This window comes from Scyliorhinus canicula, chromosome 4 (assembly GCF_902713615.1).
Source record: "Scyliorhinus canicula chromosome 4, sScyCan1.1, whole genome shotgun sequence".
Classification (NCBI taxonomy): Eukaryota; Metazoa; Chordata; class Chondrichthyes; order Carcharhiniformes; family Scyliorhinidae; genus Scyliorhinus; species Scyliorhinus canicula.
The window spans coordinates 39,319,129-39,338,082 of record NC_052149.1 but is presented as its reverse complement, the minus strand read 5'-3'; the positions used below and the strand labels follow the sequence as shown (position 1 = coordinate 39,338,082).

At 47.5% G+C, this 18,954-nt stretch overlaps 1 protein-coding gene across 1 annotated transcript in view; it reads right to left on the bottom strand.

Moving 5' to 3' along the window:
• Positions 1–6,480, bottom strand: part of LOC119964510 — a 210,188-nt gene extending 203,708 nt beyond the window's left edge. Inside the window, exon 1 of the mRNA XM_038794087.1 lies at positions 6,325–6,480. Coding sequence (XP_038650015.1) covers positions 6,325–6,372 — 48 coding nt within the window. The 5' untranslated portion in view covers positions 6,373–6,480. The remainder of the gene's footprint in view (positions 1–6,324) is intronic.
• Positions 6,481–18,954: the final 12,474 nt, after the last annotated feature.

Here is an 18,954-nt window from a genome sequence, read left to right as displayed (position 1 = left end):
TCCTTCTGCACTGTAAATTCTGTGATTCTGTGAATGTAAGATATTGTAACATATATTGTATTTTATATTTGTTGCAGTAATGTTTTTAAAGCCTGGGTTAAGGTATATATTTTTTTGCAGTAATATTATCAAAGAACTGAGGTTAAGGTACCCAGACTCTGTTGACTAAAGCTGCAACCAAGGAGTCATAAAAGGTGTGGTAATGATTGATTTTAACTATTTTGCTTGTTTACAGAGAAATGGCTCATGGGATATTGTTTTCATTACTGGAGATTCCGTAGAGAGTAGATCATTTATGAGGGATTGCATTTAGTCCGAGCTAAGCAGGTGATGGAACATCTTAGTGGAATATTGATGATGTAATTAATCGGAGGAGCCAAGCCTGTATAGTTTGTAATTTTGCCAAATGCTGTTAGGTTGAGCAGAAGAGTCTGACAAGGCAGAAGGATTTTCAGATCGTTCTGAAGAGGGCTTTTCTCTCCAAATATCTGCACAGACAAGCAAGTAACCTGTTTTATTAACTTTCCTGATAAGTGCCATTGGAACAGTATCGGGTTACTTAATTGGAATTAGTGACAATGTAGATAGCAACCTAAAGTTTTCACTTTTATTTACGAACTGTTTAATTGTCAATTGTAAAATATTTTCTTTGATATTAGGGGCTTTTCACAGTAACTTCATTTGTAGCCTACTTGTGACAATGAGCGATTTACATTTTCATTTCATATTAATGTGCTCAATCCTGTGTTTAAATTCAAGTTTGTTTTAACGTAAAAGATATCTATTGGTCAGAGTCATCACTCCTGAGGTAAAGTGTCCTTTCCTCACAGTTTTACAAATTGAAATATTGTTGGGGTTTTGTGTCCTGTATTTTAACATACATTGGAGGCTGGTCCAGTGTCCGAAAAAATAATTGGGGGTTCTTTACCGGGATTAAAATGGTATAATTCCTTGTTTGGCTTGGAATTATTGAATTTAATCACAGTGTGAATGAGAAACTGGTGCTTTCTTTCAGTTCTTGACACACTTGACAGTTTAAATAGGGAGCGACTGGTGAAATGGCTCTTTCAGTGACTAAGAGTTTCCTGGGTGTTGAAGAGGTCACTTTGGGTGGTTTACAAAGGGCCGTTAAAGCTTTTGGATTTAGTGGCAAATTGCAGTTGACTCCACCTGAAGGGATGAAGAAGTTGGAGATAATTTAAGCAATAGCTCAGCATTTCAATTTGCCAGAGTAACAGTCTGAATCATTGTAATTAGCTAAAATTAAATTACAAATGAAACAGTTGACACATGACTGCTTGAATTGGAATTAAAGGAAAAAGTTAGAGTGAATGACAATGGAAATCACAGAAGAAAGGAAAGAAAGAGGACAGAAAGAGAAAAAGAGAGTGGCAATGGCAGAAGCAAAAGAAAAGGAGTGAGAATTTGAACTTTGGAAAATGGAACTACACAGAAATGATCAACTCTTGTAGTTGAGGAAAGTCTAGAGAAAGGAAAAACCCGGGGGCGATTCTCTGAGCCCCACGCGGGGCCGGAGAATCGGCGCAACCGCGCCACGACGGACAAACACCGGCGCACGATTCTCCAAGGTGTCACCGCCATTTGCGCCGGCGTATTTGGTGCAGTGCCGGCCACTGGAATCGGCGGGGCCGCGGCCGCACCAATACGACAGAGTCCCGCCGGAGCCGTTCACCCCTGGTCACTGCCGGCGGGAACTGCGCGAATGGTTGGGGGGGGGGGGGGGGTGGCATGTGTGGGGGGGGGGGACTCCTCCACTGGGGGGGCCTCCGATGGGGTCTGGGCTGCGGTCGGGGCCCACCGATTGGCGGGCCAGCCTCTCCCCACCGAGCCTACTTTCTGGCCGGCCGGCCCCTGAACGCCATGTTGAGTCGGGGCCGGCGCGCTAAAGAAGTCCCCCGCGCATGCGCAGGTTGGCAAGGCCCAACTGTGCATGCGCGGGTTGGCGCAGTGCCTATTTGGCGCCGCGAAAAGAGGCTGGAGGGGTGTGAACTGCTCCAGCGCCAGCGCTGCGACGGCGTTCACGGCAGCGCAAACACTTGGGCTCCATATTGGAGAATCGTTCCCCCCACTTACTCAAAAGCCAAGTGGTGTATGTTGAAATATTTTCAAGTAGTGCCAAGATTTGATGAGAAAGATGTCGAAGCCTTTTTAAAAATCTAATTTGAGAAAGTAGCTAAACAATTGCAATGGCCAAAAACCATGTGGGTATTGTTGGTTCAAACAATGTTGTTGGTCATGTATCATTATCAGAGGAAGTATCTAGGGATTATGATGAGGTGTGAAAAGCCATTTTAGGTGCATATGAACTAAAGCCAGAAGTCTACAGACAGAAGTTTATAAATCTAAGAAAAGAACCAGGTCAGACATATATAGAATTCAAAAGAATCACATAAAAGAACTTTACATAGAACAGTAGAGCACAGAACAGGCCCTTCGGCCCTCGATGTTGTGCCGAACATTTTCCAAACGCAAGATCAAGCTATCCCACTCCCTGTCATTCTGGTGTGCTCCATGTGCCTATCCAATAACCGCTTGAAAGTTCCTAAAGTGTCCGACTCCACAATCACAGCAGGCAGTCCATTCCACACCCTAACCACTCTCTGAGTAAAGAACCTACCTCGGATATCCCTCCTATATCTCCCACCCTGAATCTTATCGTTATGCCCCCTTGTAACAGCTACATCCACCCGAGGAAATAGTCTCTGAACGTCCACTCTATCTATCCCCCTCATCATCTTATAAACCTCTATCAAGTCTCCTCTCATCCTCCTCCGCTCCAAAGAGAAAAGCCCTAGCTCCCTCAACCTTTCCTCATAAGACCTATCCTGCAAACCAGGCAGCATCCTGGTAAATCTCCTTTGCACCCTTTCCAATGCTTCCACATCCTTCCTATAATGAGGTGACCAGAACTGCACACAATACTCCAAATGTGGTCTCACCAGGGTCATGTATAGTTGCAGCATAACCCCGCGGCTCTTAAACTCAAGCCCCCTGTTAATAAACGCTAACACACTATAAGCCTTCTTCACGGCTCTATCCACTTGAGTGGCAACCTTCAGAGATCTGTGGACATGAACCGAACCCCAAGATCTCTCTGTTCCTCCACATTCCTCATAACCCTGCCGTTGACCCTGTAATCCGCATTCAAATTTTTTCTACCAAAATGAAATGAAAATCGCTTATTGTCACAAGTAGGCTTCAAATGAAGTTACTGTGAAAAGCCCCTAGTCGCCACATTCCGGCGCCTGTTTGGGGAGGCTGGTACAGGGATTGAACTGTGCTGCTGGCCTGCTTTGGTCTGCTTTCAAAGCCAGCGATTTAGCACCGTGCTAAACCAGCCCCTCGTACTTTAATCATAGAATTTACAGTGCAGAAGGAGGCCATTCGGCCCATCGAGCCTGCACCGGCTCCTGGAAAGAGCACCCTACCCAAGGTCAACACCTCCACCCTATCCTCATAACCCAGCAACCCCACCCAACACTAAGGGCAATTTTGGACACTAAGGGCAATTTATCATGGCCAATCCACCTAACCTGCACATCTTTAGAAGGTGGGAGGAAACCGGAGCACCCGGAGGAAACCCATGTGCACACTGGGAGGATGTGCAGACTTCGCACAGACACTGACCCAAGCCGGAATTGAACCTGGGACCCTGGAGTTGTGAAGCAATTGTGCTATACATAATGCTACCGTGCTGCCCCCTTATCAGGGTTATCAGTACTTATCAGGGTTAAACTCCATCTGCCATTTTTTGGTCCAGCTCTGCATCCTATCAATGTCTCTTTCCAGCCTACAACAGCCCTCAATCTCATCCACTACTCCACCAATCTTGGTGTCATCAGCAAATTTACTGACCCACCCTTGAGCCCCTCATCCAAGTCATTGATAAAAATCACAAATTGCAGAGGACCCAGCACTGATCCCTGTGGTACACCGCTGGTGACTGGTCTATAAATTTTCCATCCACCACCACTCTCTGTCTTCTATGTGATAATGACAGTGATAAGAGCATTAAAAATAGACTTAATGTTTGAAACTCTGAGAGAAATGGTTATGATGAAGGAATGTCAAATTTCACTTCCTGCAGTAGTGAGTGTGGGCAGCACGGTAGCACAGAGGTTAGCACAGTTGTTTCATAGCGCCAGGGTCCCAGGTTCGATTCGTGCTTGGCTCACTGTCTGTGCGGAGTCTGCACATTCTCCCCGTGTCTGCATGGGTTTCCTCCGGGTGCTCCGGTTTCCACCCACAGTCCAAAGATGTGCAGGTTAGGTGGATTGGCCATGTTAAATTGCCTTCAGTGTCCAAAAAAAAGATTAGGCGCGGTTACTGGGTTGCGGGGATAGGGTGGAGATATGGGCTTAGATAGGGTGCCCTTTCCAAGGGATGGTGAGACTCGATGGGCCGAATGGCCTCCTTCTGCACTGTGAATTCTATGACAGAGAACTCATGTAGAAGAGCAAAGGGTTAAGACTGCGAGACAGGCAGCAGAAGTGGCAGATGATTTTAAATTAGTTCAAAAATCAAGGTTTGGTTTTCAACATCAATTATAGCCTGTGAAGGATAGAACCTGGGGAAATGAGAAATCCACAGGAGGTCAAGGCAAAGGAGGTCCAGTTGGAGATAATGAAGAGATTTTGCCTCAGGTTAAAAAGGAAATTTATGAGGGTGGAAGAGGGATAAGAAAACTTAAATGTTTTCATTGTAATAAAGCTGCACACAAAATGTCACAGAGTTGGTGTCGTAAGAAAAGTGCTGTAAAGTCAGAGGGCTGGATTCTCTGTTTTGGTCCCCACGCCGTCGTGAAAACTGTGATCTTTTACGCCAGGAACACTGGTGTCAAAAGGCCACAGCTTCCCCGTTTTGCTGGGGGCGAGTAGGGGGCCATTGTAGAGCTCACAGCTCTAGCTGCCGATACGGCCCCCAGCACTTCCGGGTCAGAGGCCACGCATGCGCACGGCAGCGGCCGCGCTGTGCTCCATGGCGGATTCAGCCCGGTAACCTGGACCAGCAAAATAGTGCCCAGCATCAGCCGCCCGCGCGCCCCAAACTGGCCACTTTGCCCCCAGCCCCGAATGAAGCCCCTCTGCCCGCCGATTGGCCCTCCCCGACTGTGACGGCCCCGGTTTGAGTGCGCAGCTGCCTCGCGCAGTTCCCAGACAGCTGGGACCATGAGAGTCCCACGCTTGTTGGGAATTCGGCCGGTTAGAGATGGAGCATCATGGGGCAATCCTCAGGCAATGGCCGGAAGCGGTGGATACGCGGCGCAGGGTACTCCATGAGTACGCCGATTTTCAGAGGGGGCGGAGAATTTAAAAACAGGCGCTGCTCCCAATTTCGGCGCGAAAACAGATTCTCCACCCCATCGCCGAACGTGATTTCGGTGTCGGAAGGCACAGAATCCAGTCCAGACTCTTTAAACCAGGATAAACCAGTGGGTGGCACAGTAGCACAGTGGTTAACACTGCTGCTTCACAGTACCAGGGACCCGGGTTCGATTCCCGGCTTGGGTCACTGTCTGTGCGGAGATGCACGTTCTCCATGTGCCTGCATGGGTTTCCCTCGGGTACTCCGGTTTCCTCTCACAAATCCCCAAAAAAGTGTCTTAGTTGAATTGGACATTCTGAATTCTCCCTCAGTGTACCCGAACAGGCGCTGGAATGTGGCAACTAGGGGATTTTCACAACAACTTGATTGCCGTGTTACTTGTGACACTAATAACAATTATTATTATTATTAATATTATTATTAATGGAAGTGCTCTGAGCAATGGGTCAATAATTTTGACTGGAATACCCATAATCCTCTGCACTTTTCAAACTGCTCTTTCCATCGCGTGGTTTTACCGGCATCGTGTCCTGGATGTCTGTGGATCTGCTATTTTGTCAGCCCCACAGGAGCACAAGTGGAGAAGAAACATAGCCCCTGTGGCTTTCCTTGCCCGTCATTCACAGAAATGTCCACAATATCGATCTTCCATTCCGGCCAAATCCCGGACAATCCAGGAAGGTTGACAACCTCACAGCTCGGGCATGCCAACTCTCCATTCAGGCAACTATGAAACAAACTGACTGCGTATAAAACGCGTTAGCATAGTAAAAGGTGAGGGCAGAATTGAATCATTGCTCTCTGTTACACATCCTACATCACTGGTACAGTGACATTTTCTTAAAGCAGCTCTATCTCCTTCTCACATTCCATATCACCTCTACCCACACTCGACAAAGGTTCAGCATGATCTTCACGTGGTCCGGAAACTGAAAGGCACAAAGCTAATTTATGCAGTGTAAATTAAGAAAGAGTCACCAGCTCGCTTTCCGTTGATGCCTTTCCTCTTTTCACATCCTTCTGCATCTTTGTTTTCTGCAGCTATGAATAAATAAAGGAGAGGTGCTGCACCCTGTCAGGCATGAAAATAAACGAGAGAATAGTTACTGCACGATGCAATGTGACAGCACTAGCTGCATCGGCACTCAGCTGTCAGCTCACGGTTCCCCTGGGTTTTGCTTACATTTGTTTTTGACCTTTAGTCCTCCTCAATACAGCAAGTCTTGCTGGGTAATCACTCACGGACACAGAAATTCTTTGCTACTAAATTAGCTAATCTTCACGCGGGGAGTTGGGGGTGGGGGGGGGGGGAGTTGATGCTGGTGAGCGAATATCAGCAGGCAATCTGACTGGGGTCACAATTGAAACCAATTTTGGCTTCCGTGGATGTGCACACAAGTGCATCTCCGAGCAGGAGTCATTGGATGTGAAACTGAGACTGGAGCAATGAGTGGTTAATTTTTTTTCTCTCCTCCAACCAACCCCCACCCATCGACAATTCTATGACACAGAAGCCACTCATAGCATTCGCACTGCCCTCTTAACTGAGCTCAGCCAATTCAGCATGGGCCAAGAATTGAGCTTGGAATGTGGAGCAACACTCAAAAGATCCCACAATTCTAGTGCCCATGAATCACAAAGACCATCTATATTTGTATTTCTTTCATGAATCACAAGCATTGATAACACCTTCGCCAGCTGATAGGATACATGGGTGAATCATCGTTGTTGGCCACAGTTTCTTTCCTCTTCTCTTGTTCCCTCCCTGTTCCAAACACAATTACTTGCTGAAACAGTGGGATAGGCACTGTTGTCACTGGAAGGTACCTTGCTTGACTTCCTTTCAACACTTGTGTATGCACAGTGCAGTTAAAGATCAAAAAAATCTGGCACATTGGAAAACAAGGCTGTGATCCTGTATATTAATGCTCATAAAGCATCAAGCTGGAATAGGACTATACCAAGGAATAATTTCATTCCAGAATATTTGCTTGTGTTTGTATTTGACTTTTAGTCGTATTCTGAAGTGGCGGCATGGTGGGCACAGTGGTTAGCACTGATGCCTCGCAGAACCAGGGACCCCAGGTTCAATTCCGGCCTTTGATGACTATTTGGAGTTTGCACTTTCTCCCGTGTCTGCGTGGGTTTCCTCCAGGTGCTCCTGTTTCCTCGCATAGTCCAAAAACATGCAGGGTAGGTGGGGTTATGGGGTAGGGCGGGAGAGTGAGCCTAGGTAGGGTGCTCTTCCAGAGGGTCAAATGGCCTCCTTCAGCACTGTAGGATTCTGTGGTTCTAATAAGATGACCTGATCAACTTTTATAAAGGGCACGATTCTCCGCAACGGCCGACGACGGAGTAAAACCCGGAGTGTCGGAGGCCACTCTTCGCCCCCTATCCCCCCCCTGGGCTAGGAGCGGCGTTGCGAGAAACTCGGCCGCCGGGCCTTGACGCTTGCGTCAAAGCGGCGCGCCGAGAATGACGTGGCCGGCAGCGCCTAAGTGACGTCAGCCGCGCATGCGCAGGTTGGCCGGCTCCAACCCGCGCATGCGCGGTTGCCGTCTTCCCCTCTGCCGCCCCGCAAGACGTGACGGCTTTATCTTGCGGGGCGGCAGAGGGGAAAGAGTGCGTCTCTTAGAGACGCCAACCCGACGATCGGTGGGCACCGATCGCGGGCCAGTCACCTCACGTGCTCGATCCTCTCTCCGCCCCCCCACAGGCCCCACACTTACCTGTCGCGCGATGTTGTAGCCACCTGGGGTGGCCACGTCCCGATTCCAAAATGGATGCCCGCAAAGAATGCAGGGAAAATTGGACAGCACTAGGGAAAACAAGCAGGTGCAAGGTTTCCTGTGTATTAAGATTTGCAGAACCCAGACAGAACTGAAACCAATAGCCATTAACATATTAATGAGCTATCTCCGGAGGCAAAAAGGAAACATTGAAACAATCGAGACCAGGACTGACTCCCCGACACCAGTGGGAGCTAAAACAAAGGCAGGCCAACGGCCACATAGGGCCCGCACAACGATCAGGGAACAGCTCCGGTAGTGGAGAAGATCAATACAAACGATTGGGACATGGTCCAATTAATTGGGGCCAAGTCCGGGGTCCGCCCAGAAGGGTGCGAAACCCCTGGGGACTAGAAAACAGAGTCCCCAAGTTCAGTTCACTCTCTTGGCTCTCTCGGCCTTGGCTCTCAGCGAGGAGAGATCTGCCTAGCAGCTGCACCAGAACAAGTAAGTCTAAGGTCAACGCATGCTACGAGATAGATGCTCCTAGCTACTATTCCGTACCAGTTTGAAGCCAGCAGTATCAGAACCGGACAACGGCCATTGTTCCTCTGACCTGGTGGGCCACTCGAAGCTAAGTATAGGCTTTAGTAGTAGTTGTAGATTAGCGAGTAGAGTTTATGCACGAGTAATAATTGACTGTGTGTGTAAATAAATGTGTATTGATTTCAAACTTACTAACTGGTGTGTTGAGTTATTGATCAGTACTTGGCTTTGAACCCTGTGGTGGTATCAGAGCAAAGGTAATTAAAACAGAGCAAATTAAGGGAAAGCGTAATGGGCAACAATGTTCACGACGGCAGCGGCCAGGTGTGGTTGCCGCCGGCGTGAACCCGTCGGGGTTGTCAGGCCGCTCGGCCCATCCGGGCCGGAGAATCGCCGGCCGCCGGGAAAAACGGCGAGCAGCGATTCTCCGAGCGTTTGAGGGCGTGGGAGAATCGCGGGGGGTGCCAGGGCGGCGTGGCGTAATTCGTCTGGCCCTCCCACGATTCTCCCACCCGGCGTGGGGAGCGGAGAATCGCACCCAAAATGTTTGCACCATTTCTGTATCACCACCAAATATTTGTTGCCCAATTTTAGATCAGAGGTGGAATCCTTTAGCCCCAGTATTAATATAAAGGAGTGTTAAGGAAGGGCAGGGGTAGGAATTGTACGCAACAAACCCTCAAAAGAAAACCAGATTCTACAATTTTATGATGTTTGAATTAATAAATTGTTCTTTCTGGATTTTGAATCTTCAAACTGCGCAATGAGCATGACATGGATTCTCCTGATGTGACAAAATGACAACTATTTAAGGGTCAATGTTAAAATGGAATAGAGAAGAGTCAGGAATTTTTTTTAGGATGGATTCAGGAAGAGAAAGACCAGCACCCAGGATACTTACTGCTGGGCCGAGGGGGACGGTTGGGTGGGGGAATGGTGGTTGGGGGGGTGGGGGGGGGGGGGGGGGGGGGGCAGCGTGGTTAGAAATGGCTGAGCCGAGAGCAGTAGTAGAATACTGAGCAGGAAGTGCATCAATGGCTTCACCAGGTCGGGAAGAGTGAGTGCACTTACTGATTCACTGACATCCTGTGGAACACAACCTTCGCTCCCCTTATTGCCATGTGTATTTCCATCTCATCGCTCTTCACACCCTCTCGTGTGGCACAGTGACACTGCTGTCTCACGGCGCCGAGGACCCGGTTCCGAGCCTGGCTCCAGGTCATTGTCCATGTGGAGTTTGCACATTCTCCCCGTGTCTGCGTGGGTTTCACCCCCACTACCCAAAGGAGTGCAGGGTAGGTGGATTGGCCATGTTAATAGCCCCTTAATTGGGAAAAAAAAAGAATTGAGTACTGTAAAAAATGTTTTAAACTCTTCACACCCTCTTATATCACAGCAGCATCTAGCCTTCATTTTTTCATGCACTTCCTCACTGCCCCATGTATTCATTCACAGCTACAATCACCCCAATCCTTACGCAATGTGATGTATCTGTCTGATTGTCATTCTCACAAAATGCACTGCATCAAGTGAATTCCTGACCCTCACTCACTTACAGGTCTGTTTTCATCCCGTGTGGGGATGATTTAAAAGAGCACAAAACGAAAGGGAGAAGAACACCCACAACAACTTATGTTGTTCACAGATGCAGAGGAGAAAGACGTGGAGAGGTGGCACATTTGACTCACTGCCAACTGGTAATTGAGACACTAGGAACTCAGAGATGCCATTTAGCAGATAGATGCTTACACTTCAGTGGGTTCACTTAAAGAATTAGTTGGATTTTCATAATTTACAGTGACTATAGATAGACTCTAAATGCAGGGAACTAGGGAGAGTCCAAGTTGAGGAGCACAATCGTCTCCAAACTCTGCTCAGTTGGACAATAGCCAGGTGCTATTGTTGAGGAGAGTGGTAGAAGTTCAACAGCAACTTTGCGAGGTACTGACAGATGTGCCACACACAGGGTTGAATTATGTCAGCTCGCCTCAGGACCCGGTGGTGGCATGGGAAGTGGATGCCATCACCACTCGTGAAGAATCCAGCAGGGCGATTGCGATCACACTTCGGGCAGCTATTTTTCGTTAATGAGGTGCAGAGCCTGTCCTATTGCAGGACAGGGTCAGGAAATGAGGCCCCAATCCTGAAATCCTTCTCCTCTCTTCAATTTTATCCTCATCAGAAGATACTTGTTGATCACTTTGGTCACCTTCCACCTGGAATCCCCTCTGTTGTGCAGTGTCGTGCAGGATACAGTTCATCATTATGGGTGGCATTTTGCAGCCCTATTGCTGTGGGGGCGTGTCTGAAAAATGCAACAAGTCGTTCAAAAGTCCAATGACTTTGGCAGGATCGTAGGATCCCACCGGTAAACTTCCACCCTATTATTCTGAAGAGCCTCACTGGCAATTGCTGAGGGGAAACCTCCAGGCACCATAATATATCTTCAACATTTTGTTATTTTACTCAATGGCATACCTTTTTTTAAAAAATCATTTTTATTGAGAAATTTTGATTTTATACAACATTGACGCACCTTAGTAAAATACCGAAAATAACAATAATATTAACAATCATATACATTCGCCCCATCCCCATGAACAACCCAGCATTTTAACAACAACGCATATTAACACACTATAAAGTTACAGAATAAACACTACAATAATGCACCCCCCCCCCCCCCCCCCCCCCCCCCCCCCCCCCCCCCCCCCCCCCCCCCCCCCCCTCCCCCCCCCCCCCCCCCCCCCCCCGGGTTGCTGCTGCTATTGACCCAGTTACCTATCTCTGAGCCAGGAAGTACAAAAAAGGCTGCCATCGTTTATAGAACCCTTGTATTGATCCTCTCAGGGCAAATTTGACCTTTTCCAATTTTATAAATCCCACCATGTCACTGATCCAGGTCTCCACACTTGGGGGCCTTGCATCCTTCCATTGCAACAGAATCCTTCGACGGGCTACTAGGGACGCAGAGGCCAGGACACCGGCTTCTTTCGCCTCCTGCACTCCCGGCTCTACCGCAACTCCAAAAATCGCGAGTCCCCACCCTGGTTTGACCCTGGATCCAACCACCCTCGACACCGTCCCCGCCACCCCCTTCCAGAATTCTTCCAGTGCTGGGCATGCCCAGAACATATGGGCGTGGTTCGCAGGACTCCCCGAACATCTGGTGCACCTGTCCTCACCCCCGAAGAACCTACTCATCCTAGTCCCGGACATGTGGGCCCGGTGCAGCACCTTAAATTGGATGAGACTAAGCCTCGCACATGAGGAGGAAGAGTTGACTCTGTCCAAGGCATCCGCCCAAGTCCCGTCCTCTATCTGCTCCCCGAGTTCCTCCTCCCAATAAGCCTTCAGCTCCTCCACTGACGACTCCTCCACCTCCTGCATTACCTTATAGATGTCAGACACCTTCCCCTCTCCTACCCACACCCCCGAAAGCACACTGTCCATCGCCCCCTGCGAGGGCAGCAAAGGGAATCCCTCTACCTGTCGCCTAGCAAACGCCTTTACCTGCAGGTATCTGAACATGTTCCCCTGGGGAAGGCCAAATTTATCTTCCAGTTCCCCCAGGCCCGCAAACCTCCCGCCAATAAACAGGTCCCTCAATTTGCTGATGCCCGCCCTTTGCCACCCCCTGAATCCCCCATCCGTGTTCCCCGGGATGAACCGATGGTTGCCACCCAGTGGAGCCTCCATCGAGGCCCCTGTTTCCCCCCGATGCCGTCTCCATTGTTCCCAGATTCTTAGGGTCGCCGCCACCACCGGGCTCGTGGTAAACCTCTTAGGGGAGAGCGGCAACGGTGCCATTACCATGGCACCCAGGCTCGTACCTCTACATGACGCCATCTCCATTCTTTTCCACGCCGCCCCTCCCCCCTCCATCACCCATTTACGCACCATTGACACATTGGCTGCCCAATAGTACCCCAGAAGGTTGGGCAGTGCCAGCCCACCTCCATCCCTTCACTCAATGGCATACCTGATGGTTATAGAGTCATAGATGGTTACAGCATGGAAACAGGCCCTTCGGCCCAGCTTGACCATGCTGCCCAGTTTCTATCACTAGGCTAGTCGCTCATGCCCACATTTGGCCCATATCCCTCTCTACCCACCCTGCCCATGTAACTGTCTAACTGTTTTTTAAAGGAATAAAATTGTACTCGCCTCTACCATTGCCTCTGGCAGCTCATTCCAGATGCTCACCACCCTCTGCGTGAAAAAAATTCCCCTCTGGTCTCTTTTGTATCTCTAACCGGTTGAGGTTATTCATGCCTTCTCAACCTTGTCCCTTGCCTGAGGTGTGGTGATCCTCAGGTTAAATCATCATCTATCAGCTCTCCCCCTCAAAGGGGAAAACAGCCTCTGGCCTTCTAGGACTATGGCGATTAGCATAGAGCATCCACTGCCTTCACTGAATTATTCGCCTGTATGCCATTTCATGTGTTGATAAGTCAGTAGAATAAATTGCCCGTTAATGCACCATGGAATCTAAATATACAAGTTTTATGCAGGATTTGATAGTGATGTAAAGTAAGACAGTACCTGAGGTATAGGCGGCACTACTAGCTCTGGTGATTCTGCTTGTCATTCTGTTTGGTCACAAGCCTATTTAGACATTTCATAGAAGGAATCTTTGGCAATCAATAAATGAAATCTCAAAGTTTGGCTTTTAAAGGAGTTAATTAGAGTCATAGATGTTCACAGTATGGGAACAGGCCCTTTGGTTCAGCTTGTCCATGCCGCCCAGTTTCTGTCACTAAGCTAGTCCCACTTGCCCGCATTTGACCAATACCCTCTATACCCACCCTGCCCATGTAAATGTCTAACTGCTTTTTAAAAGACTAAATTGTACCCGCCTCTACCACTGCCTTTGGCAGGCCGTTCCGGATGCTCACCACCCTCTGTATGAAAAAATGTCCCCTCTGGTCTCTTTTGTATCTCTCCCCTCTCACCTTAAACCTCTGCCCTCTAGTTCTAAACTCCTCTACCTTTGGGAGAAGATGTTGACTATCTACCTTATCTATGCTCTTCATTATTTTATAGACCTCTATAAGTTCACCCCTAAGTCTCCTATGCTCCAGGGAAAGAAGTCCCAGCCTATCCAGCCTCTCCTGATAACTCAGACCATTAAGTCTTGGTAGCATCCTCGTAAATCTCTTCTTTTTTTTTAAATTTAGAGTTCCCAATTCATTTTATCCAATTAAGATGCAATTTAACATGGCCAATCACCTACCCTGCACATCTTTTTGGGTTGTGGGAGCGAAACCCACGCAAACACTGGGAAAATGGGCAAACACCACATGGACAGTGACCCGGAGCCGGGATTGAACCTGGGACCTCGGCGCCGTGAGGCAACAATGGTGTCCACTGCGCCACCGTGCCGTAAATCTCTTCTGCACCCTTTCTAGGTTAATAATATCCTTCCTATAATAGAGTGACCATAGGTCTTACCAATGTCTTGTACAACCTCAAGAGGACGTCCCAACTGAGTTATGAGTTATGTCATACTAATGCAACTCATCGGTGGGCTTGAGCCCATGCCATTGTGTTAAAAATAATCTAAAAGTCATCTCATTGTAATAATCATCTTTATTAGTGTTAAAAGTAGGCTTACATTAACACTGCAACGAGGTCATGATCTAATGTTCAAAATGGCACTGCAAATGAATGCCCTGCCAGTAATGATCATCAATGATCTGATGTGCAGGTTACTTGTACACATCCAAACACAATTAAACCTGGAGACTAACCGTAGCAGTGCTTGCAATTTTTTAGATTTGTTTTCCCCTTCCCAATCGGCCCAACGTGCCCTCAGGAGTTAACATTCCTGCTTCCTAATCTGCTGTTTGCCTTGGATAGTACACAACCTGGTTTTGAAAGTAATGATTTGGAAAGTGTATTTGATGGTGCTGTGGTAAATGCATTGCAATGAGGTATTGGATGGTTAAAAAAATGAATTTAAATTCCAAAGCCAATGCCATTCTCATGACTATAAGCAAGAGAAAGAGAAATACTTCCAATCATTATTCAGCAGTATCTGCTGAAAAGGGTGCATGGATCAGGGCAGAATGAGATTTAACCGTCATCTCTTTCCCCCTTCAAGCTCCTCCAACAGGTTTAATGCCCAGGCAAATATATTAAGAACAGCATCTTTGGTAAGCAACTAAAAGGTGGGCATCACCACTATAAAGAAAGGATGTGGAGATGAAATGTCTTGCAAGAAAAAAAAATAGAACTGATTGAAAGTAAGAGACAGCTTCTGCATTGTATCTAACCGTTAGGAAAAAACAATGGTGGTCCAAAGGCCCTTGGGAGTCCAGGTACACAGATCATTAAAAGATCATGAACAGGTCCACAAATACTAATGGGAAGCTGGTCTTGATGTCAAGAGGACTGGGATATGAGTGGTTAAATGTCATGCTTCAGCTATAGAATTCCCTGGTTGTACCACCACCTGGCGGTATGGGACAATTGGGCGTGGCCGTTTTGGCGCGACCGTTTGGACGCAGCCGTTTGGGCGCCATGGGACACTTGTGCGCAGCCAATTTGGCGCGGCCATTTGGGCGCAGACGACAGAAATTTTTTTAGTTTTTGTGGCTAGTAAATTGTTGCAAATTGTTGCAAGTAAGTTTAAAAACCTTAAATTAGTTCATTTAGTTTAGTTCATTTGGTGATTATGAGCAAGGCTCCTCAAGTACTCGATAGCATCCATGTTTTCAAATTTAAGAACAGTTTCATGTATTCTTTTACCTTTATTGTAAATTAAAAACCTTAAATTAGTTCATTTAGGTAAAAACATTAAATTAGCTCATTTAGTTAAAAACCTTATATTAGTTCATTTAGTTTAGTTCATTTGGTAATTATGAGCAAGGCTCCTCAAGTACTCGATAGCATCCATGTTTTCAAATTTAAGAACAGTTTCATGTATTCTTTTATCTGCATCTCTATACTTTTTTAGTTTTGTGGCGGTTCATGGCCGGCTAGTAACCTTTCATAATATGCATCTCTACCTTTCTGTACTTTACGCAGGCCATCAATTAGTTTCCATATGGTGGGATGATGCATACCAAGTTCGTATTTCAATCGACGGTGGGCTGCCTCCGCATTATTGTTTGTGCGGTCTTCCCCGTTTAATGTTCTCTGATAAAGGTTCCAAATCTCAGGGCGAAATAAAGGTGTTCGTCTACCATTTCCTCGTCTGTTCAGACGACCAACATATGTATCTTCAAACCAGTTGAGTAAATCTTGAAGTTCTTGCGGCAGTTGGGTCGCTAAAGCATCCAGATATTCATCGATTTTGTTCAAAGGTACAAAGGCAATGGCAATAATCATTTTAGCTTTTAACGCGAAATCTGGATCAGTGTTATACAAACTAAGGAACCCCATACTAGCTAGATGTTTTTGCATATTTTGAGCTAAATGAAAAAAACATCCTTTTATTTGAACATTAGGGAATATGTCTTTCATAGCACTGTGCGCAGCTTGTTCATAATCACAGACGATTGAACTGGGTTTCAAGTTGGGTTCGATTTCTTTCAATAATGCAAACATTCTCGCATATGTGATGCATTGCTTGTTGGGCAAAAGAGCATAAACCGTAGGAGTAACTCCTCCGTGTTTTTTTACCATAATTACATAAATCTGAGAAAAGAGGCTGGGAGCAATACTGAATGTGCCATCTGCAAACCACATATCAGATGTCAATAAGTGCTGTGGCCAGCTCTGTCTTCCGAAGATTAATATCCGGTCGTGACCTGGTCCGCTATCACAAAGTAAAAAAATTTCTTCCACTCCTGGTTGAGGGACATATATCCTGTAGCATTCTGGCACAATCAATTGTTGTAAATCACTTGGATTGGTGGGGGCGTTTGTGGTGATCCTCGCCTGAGTCACCAGGGGGCAGCGCGGGGACACCCATAAAAGGAACGCCGAAGGCCCGCCTCCGCACTTGAAACCGGAGGGGTTGGAGTGGCAAGAGGTGCAAGAAACTGAAGGGTGCTAGTCTGTTTGGGGCCTAGTTGCAGAACATTGAAGAGCAGCCTTTTCTCAAGTGTAATCTGTAATTTATTGTGGGACACAATAAATCATCCTTAACCTAAAGACGACTTCGAGCATTCTTTCAAGAAGCATAACATGGTACAGGAGTGGCTTCTCTGAACAGAGGGAACCAGCGCTACCAGCAAGACAAAGAAAGAAAAAGACAGCAGACAAAGAAGAAGCACCAGCAACAGGCAGGCCACCAGACTTTGCAGCCTCTCAACTTCAGACGACTTTCTGCAACAATGGAACACACGCTACTTCCAGCGCCAATGAGAGCTACAGGTAATTTAAATTATAATTGGAAAATGTTCAAACAACAATTTGAAATGTACTTGTTAGCTCAGGACTTACATACAGCCACCGATGGAAAGAAAATTGCACTTTTAATCACATCGTGTGGCCAGCAACTGGTAGACACATATAACTCTTTCACATATGCGGATACTGAAGACAAAACTAAGTTTCAAGTGATAATGGCAAAATTGGATGAACACTATAAGTCTCAATCCAATGAAATCATTGAAAGATTCACCCTCCGTCACAGACTCCAAAAACAAGGGGAGACTATCACCCACTTGGTCACAGAGTTACGCTTGCTGGCACAAGGCTGCAACTTTGGTGATTTAACAAACTCACTCATCAGAGATCAGCTAATCTATGGTCTTGCTGACAAAAAACTAAGAGACTCACTATTACTGCAAAACGATTTAACACTAAAAACTACCATAGAAAAATGCTTGTTACAGGAGCAGAAAATGCAGCAGGTACAGGAGCTATTTGAAAAACATTCCTTACAAAACACCCACCACGAGGACGATATAAAGATGGTGAATTCCCCTCACAGGTCGTCTCTTCCGTTTTCCAGGCCGTCCCTTCCGTTCTCTGGCCCGTCTGCGCATGCGCAGCATCTTGAAAGACGCGAACCCGGAAGTGATCGGTCCGCGCATGCGCACTATGCACAATACCGGCCCTGGTCTGAAAACCGCAATGCGCATGCGCGAACGCAGCATACGCATGACGTCATGACGTGTCATTACTGCGGCTCCTCCCACTTAAAAGGGCAATGTCCTGCCCAAGGAAAAAGGTGCAGAAAGTGTTCAAAAAATGAATCACTTCGCCTCCCAATGTCAATCCACAGCTAAATTTCACTCGTCCACTCAACGGCATGGCAACCTGAAAGTCCGCACAGTTGATGTCACGAACACTCAGGCTCCCGACGACAATTTTTCCGACCATGAAGAATTCAACTCCTGGGAGCACACGCACAGCATTGGCATTATTAATGCCACAGCGGGACCACAGGAGCTGACGACACAACCTCGACACGTGCATGCCATCAACTCTGCAAGTGAATGGACTGCCACGGTGCACGTACAGGACTTCCCCATCACGTTCAAACTGGACACGGGAGCCTCAGCAAACTTGCTAACGAGCAAAGATCTCGCATCGGTCCCAGGGACGCACGAGGTGTTACCTGCAGCATGCAAGCTCACTGACTACAACGGCAACCCGATCATCTCCAAGGGATCCTGCCACCTACAAGTTGCCAACAAAACTGTCGTAACAGGCCTACGCTTTGAGATTGTGGAAGACAACAGGTCCTCGCTGCTCGGCGCTCAAGCCTGCAAGGATTTGCAGCTCATTCAGCGGATTTTCATGCACACGGCTGCATCATCACGCATTTACGAGGACATACAGCTGCTACTCACCGACTACCCCGACGTTTTCTCGGGCATGGGTACACTGCCCTACACGTACAGAATCTTGCTCAAAGAGACAGCCATACCGGTTGTTCATGCCCCACGGAGGGTCCCGGCTCCATTGCGGGACAAGCTAAAAGCCGAACTTCAGCGTCTCCAGACTCAAGGCGTCATCTCAAGAGTCACACAGCCGACTGACTGGGTCAGCTCGCTGGTGTGCGTCAAGAAGCCGTCTGGTGAACTTCGGATCTGTCTAGATCCCAAAGACCTGAATAAGAACATTCGCAGGGAACACTACCCGATCCCCAAGCGCGAGGAAATCACGAGCGAAATGGCAAAAGCTCGCATCTTCACCAAGCTTGATGCCTCACAGGGTTTCTGGCAAATGCAGCTCGATGAGTCCAGCCGCCTGCTATGCACCTTCAACACGCCGTTTGGAAGGTACTGCTATAATCGGATGCCCTTCGGCATTATATCTGCATCCGAAATATTCCACAGAATCATGGAGCAGATGGTAGAAGGCATCGAAGGCGTACGTGTCTATGTGGATGACATCATCATATGGTCGGCGACGGAGAAAGACCATATTG